This window comes from Gregarina niphandrodes (genome assembly GCF_000223845.1).
Source record: "Gregarina niphandrodes unplaced genomic scaffold scaffold00016, whole genome shotgun sequence".
Taxonomy (NCBI): Eukaryota; Apicomplexa; class Conoidasida; order Eugregarinorida; family Gregarinidae; genus Gregarina; species Gregarina niphandrodes.
In genome coordinates, this window is record NW_011645785.1 from 107,854 (window position 1) to 113,159 (window position 5,306).

General features: G+C 55.8%; 3 protein-coding genes across 3 annotated transcripts; 2 read left to right on the plus strand and 1 right to left on the minus strand.

Moving 5' to 3' along the window:
• Positions 1-185: 185 nt before the first annotated feature.
• Positions 186-1,079, plus strand: GNI_086690 (DnaJ domain protein; the record flags this gene model as incomplete). Its single annotated transcript, XM_011132372.1, has 1 exon — positions 186-1,079. The coding sequence occupies one exon, from the start codon at positions 186-188 to the stop codon at positions 1,077-1,079; it is 894 nt and encodes a 297-aa protein (XP_011130674.1).
• Positions 1,080-1,399: 320 nt separating this feature from the next.
• Positions 1,400-2,548, plus strand: GNI_086700 (hypothetical protein; the record flags this gene model as incomplete). The annotated part of the gene is made up of 1 exon (XM_011132373.1): positions 1,400-2,548. The coding sequence occupies one exon, from the start codon at positions 1,400-1,402 to the stop codon at positions 2,546-2,548; it is 1,149 nt and encodes a 382-aa protein (XP_011130675.1).
• A 599-nt stretch (positions 2,549-3,147) lies between these two features.
• On the minus strand, positions 3,148-5,127 carry GNI_086710 (hypothetical protein; the record flags this gene model as incomplete). The annotated part of the gene is made up of 1 exon (XM_011132374.1): positions 3,148-5,127. One exon carries the CDS (start codon positions 5,125-5,127, stop codon positions 3,148-3,150), a length of 1,980 nt encoding a protein of 659 aa, XP_011130676.1.
• Positions 5,128-5,306: the final 179 nt, after the last annotated feature.

Genomic DNA, 5,306 nt, shown 5'->3' on the forward strand with positions numbered 1-5,306 from the left:
CCCCCCAGCACCTTAGTGTGGCACTCTGCTATACATCAGCCTCTTGGTCGTGCTTGTGGTGGTGGATACATTTGTGCTTTAGTTACGAGATTTTGTCTGATCCTGAGAAGCGTAGGAACTACGATGAGTACGGTGAGGAGGGAGTGGAGACCGGAGGCACAGGTCCGGAGGGCGGCATTTTTGAGATGTTCTTTGGTGGCGGTGGTCGCCGCCGGGGTCCGCCGCGGAGTGACGATGTGCAGTCTAAGATTGCGTTTAACTTGGAGGATTTCTTTAACGGGGCTACGAAGAGTATGGCGATTAATCACGACGTGATTTGCGAGGAGTGTAAGGGTGAAGGTGGTCCGCTGGATGCTATTCAAAAGTGTGAGGACTGTGGTGGCAAGGGTATCCAACTGCTGTATGAGCGTATGGGGCCCATGATCCGTCAGTCGCAGGCTCCTTGTCGTGCATGTGGGACGAAGGGCAAACGCTGCGCACCGGGAAAGCAGTGCAAGAAGTGCAGCGGTAAGGGAGTAGTACGGGAGCGCAAGGTGGTGGAAGTCCACCTGCCGCGTGGCGCTCCGGATGGCCACCGAGTCACCTTCACTGGGGACGCGGATCAGGTGCCCGGCCAGTTGCCCGGGGACGTCATCTTCAACTGCGTGCAGCGACCGCACGATGTATACACCCGCCGAGGAGATGACTTGTTCATGACCAAGGAGATTACTCTTAAGGAGGCACTCTGTGGAGGTGGGTTCTACATACGCACTCTCGACCAGGAGGAGAAATTCATCCAGCTGAACCAGACCATAAAACAAGATCAGGTTCTAGCTGTCGAAAACGAAGGCATGTCCCGTAACGGATCCATGTTCGTGCGCGGCAACCTCTTTATTCGCTTCGATATCAAATTCCCCACTCTCTCCGACGCCGAAAAGAAAATACTCGAAAAAGCACTCAAGGGAGACCTTTTGAAGCCGCGCCCGGACAGCGAAGTACTCTCTCTCAAATACATCGACCCCAAGACCCAAGACCGACGGGGAGATGACGAGGACGAATATGAACAAGGCCCCGGAAACGTACAATGCAAACAAGCTTAGAACAAACCGCCTCCCGCTCCGGATTATTGCTATAGATCTGTAAGCTCCGTCTGGGCTGCATCTTGCTCCAGGCTTAGGGCCTCCAGGTTTAGGACATGGTTTGGAGTCTTAAGACTCCAAGCCTGGAGTCTTTTTACGACGTGATGAATCTTAAGTTGCGCGCGCACACGCGTGTGCTCAGCTTTTCCGGCACGATTTGTTTTTCGTTCCTTAGGCAGTAACGACCCGCCAGTTATTATTATGACGCAAGTGTGGTGGGGAAATGGCGCAGTTAGATAGCGGGGTAGATTTCTGATTTCGCTCGCGCGGAAAAAACCTACATGTATTTGGGTGGGGAGCATCTTCGTCTGGGTTGCTCGGTGGAGACCATTTTCGCGTTGGCGCGCGCCGTTTGGATCTTGTCGAAGACATCTTGTTGTGTGTGTCGGCAGAAGCGGCCGAGATGTCCTTGGTTTGTGCAGGAGAACGCCGTTGGCCTCGTGCTCTCGTGGATTTCGCTGCTGCAGAGAGAGGAGGAACGGCTCTTTTTGGCGCGCTATAGACCGCGACCACCCCCCCTGCCGCAAGTTGATCCCACCATGATCCTAACGGCGGCGCTGGCCTTTACCAGCCGCTTCCACCTTAAAGGAGGTGAAGGCGCTCCTTGCGGCCAAGCAGGCGTCGGGTGGGACCCAGCCGCCCTGAACCAGGATGACCTCGCCAGCACCGCTGCTAGCTCGTCGCTGGCGAGCAACCATGCAGGTAGTTTGAACCTCGGGGTCCCTACCGCCCCAGGACCGACTACCCTCCAGAACAGGAGGGTCAGTGACGTAAAAAAAGCAACTACCATTGCTGGCGAGAGCCAAGTTGCTGGCGAAAGCCAAGTCGCTGGCCAGAGCCAAGTTGCTGGCCAGAGCCAAGTTGCTGGACGGACCCGGCGACGGAATCCTGAAGACATTTGTGTCGTCCAAGGCTATCGCAAAGATGTGTATGATATTATGTTGTCGCCAGCGAGCGTTATATGTTCGGACGAATCGCCAGGTTTGGGTGAGGTCGGAGGCTTCTGCAAGCAAACGACCCTGGCGCCGAAGGTAGGAGGCTCGGTGACGATAGATGGTGAGACCGCCTCGCGTTCTCTCGGTAGCCGGTCCACCACCTTGGGCAGCACGTCGACCATTAGGGGCAGCTCCTCTTCCGGTGACGGTGCTGGCCCGATCGAGGCACAAGAATTAGAGGCCGATGCAGAACCCTGTGGCAAACCATTGAACAAGCAACTGTCCACAGGCATGCTCCTCAAGGCCGCGGCCGCTTCGTCGCGGCTGATGGTGCAGAACTTCGGCCTCTCCCTCGTGAACCGAGCTACTGCCAGAATCGGCCGTGCTTCGCAGTCCAAGCCAAAAACGGCCGAATTTGTCAAAGTACGAGACTGCGGCGCGGTCATGAAGATTATTGATTCCTTCGCAATCTCTTTGTGCGTCGGAAGCGCGTAAGCTCAACCCATCTATGCATCATCACCCATCTATGCATCATCACCCATCTATGCATCATCACCCATCTATGCACCGTCACCCGTGATATATCCAACATGCTAATAGTGTGTGGACACGCACTTCTTTGTAGATGGGTGGATGAGGCCAGTCCGATTTCGGCAACAACGTTATCTACTTTTTTGGCCTCCTGTCGGGGCACGTTGAAGGATCGGAGTATTTGTCGTCAGCCTTCCTCCTCTTCTTTGTGGAGTTCTGACCGAGCGGCGCAATTCCGGCGGTTAGCTACGCCTGTTTGTTTGATGGCTCTGACGCCAGCCCCTCCCTGCTCAATATGCACTAGCTATGAATACCAGGATGACGTAAGCCAGTCGTTACCAAGCTTCGAATTTAGATTATTCCAATATTTGGTATGCGCCCTCAACCCCTTGCCCCCTTCCTTCACTAACAAACGTCCCCGTGGGCGACCCATGAATGATCGATCTTAGGCCAATGTTAATTACGAATCCCGATTGGATAGCTCAGATCTAGACGATGTTAGAACGCACTTGAATTTTTTTGGATGAAGATTATACCCTGAGGTAGACGAAAAAAGTTTTTAACTACTGGCTTATAAGTTCACTGAGCAAGTTGTCCCGTACCCAGTCGACCAGACTGCCTTTCTTACTCGCGGCGGGTTCAGCTGCCACCTCCTCGCTGTCCTGCTCGGCATCGGCTGCCACGCTTTCCACCGCACACAGGCTCGCTGGCTCCATGTCCACGGTCAAGGTGTCGTCTCCGTCCTCGCTGCTTACGACGCTGGCGTTGTGCGAGCCTACATTCTGGACTTCAATGGAGGGCTGGAGGAACTGGGAAGCTATTCGCTGGCCCTTTTGTGACTCGCCGTAGTTCATTGAAAACACCTCATTTTGCACCGCATTATGGTTGGGGGATTGAGAAGCCAGTCTCGTCGCGAAGTACCCGAGCGAAGAGCCCGCGCCGCCAGCTCCCATCGTCGCTCCAAGGGTTGTGCTTCCAGCCGCACTCGTTCCCGCGCTGGGTGCATGACTGGCTCCGTGAGTATGGCTCGCTCCGAAGGTGCCCAGGGCAGAAGTATTGCCGAGGGCAGAAGTATTGCCGAGGGCAGAAGTATTGCCGAGGGCAGAAGTATTGCCGAGGGTAGAAGTATTGCCGAGGGCAGTGGTTAAGATAGTGTTCGCGCCACCGGCCGCGGTTGCGCCTCCCAGAGTGCCGCCGAGAGTGCCTCCGAGAGTGCCGCCGAGAGTGGTAGTGGTGGTCTTGCTCGTCGTGACCTGGCTCGTCGTCACATGACCGGGATGGTAATTGGTAGTCGTGCTCTGTCCCATTGTGTAGCTGTTGGGGCTGGCGTAGTTGCCAGCAGACGCATAGTTTCCGCTAGACGTATAGTTTCCGCCAGAGGTATAGTTTCCGCTAGAAGTATAGTGGGCGCCGGTGTAGCTGTGGCCGGGGACAAGATGCTGTTTGTGTTGTGCAATGAGTTGATGAGGAGTGAGCTGCTGGACGTTGGCAACCTTGGAGATGACAGTCTTGTCGTCTTGAAGTGGCACGGCGTAGGAGCCAATTCCGGAGTGCATGTAGACGCCGCCTCTACTGGTGGTTTGCGTCAACTTGCCTCCGCGGCTAGGACCGTACTGGAAGAGGTCGGAGGCCTCGTCGAAGGTGAGACTGTCGTTCAGTGCACGGACGAGACTGTTTATCTGGCAGCCGGGAACCAAGTGCGAGGCGACGGCGCGGTGTTGCGTCACCATGGACTCGAAGTACATGGACCGTTGGACTGGCAACGGTACGTAGACATCCCGCTGTTGAACGGCGAAACTGATGATACGAGCATCGACGTCGACGAAGACGTCTTCGCTAGCCTCCACAATGATCGGGAAGAAGGCCTGGGCAATGACGACTGGTACGCGTTTGTCCAAGTACTTGGGCACCACTACGGGCCGGTCGACGGTGTACGGCTTCGGTACTTCAATCACTTCACCCGCCACCTCCACCTCTTTCTTCACCTCCACCACTTGAATCACAGGTTTTTTGATGTAATTCGGCACCGGACGTTCCACCACCTGCGTAACTGGTTTGCGCACCTCTACCTCAACCACCTTCTCCACCTCCTTCACGACGTCGCGCTTCCTCGTCTCGGGCCTGGGTACCTCCACTACTCGGTCCTCGTAGTGAGGAACCTTCCGCTCCACCACCGTCTCCTTCCGCTCAACCGTACGCACTTCCTTCGTCACTTGCTCCACCGTCTGCACTTCAACGCGCTTAATTAGGAACTCCCCAAACTCGTCGTAGCCCACGCTATCCGCCCCATACTCAGCCACCCATGCTGAGACACTTGTATTCGTCGTCGCCGCCCCCGTCGAGTCCTCCAACACGCGACTAGACACCAACCGCTTCTCCAACTCCTGACGCTCCATCTCGAAGCGAGATACCACCGTCGTCGAACGCACACAAGACACCGCACGACGCGCACTCGTCACACGGTCCACAGTGTACTGACGTTGCGGAATCTCCGACTCACTACGCATCTCCGACGTGCCAGTCGCTGCATTCAACCGGGACATGACCTGCAACACAAACGTTCGCACGCGCTGGTCCAGAAACGTGATCATTGACAAGCGGGGCACCATCAACGACTTAGCCACTCCACGAGCCCCCACTAGCGAGTGTTCATTAACCAACAGTGGATTGTTGGGGGCGATCAACGAGCACGACACTGTTGATCTTAGTCAGGGGGGGGGGG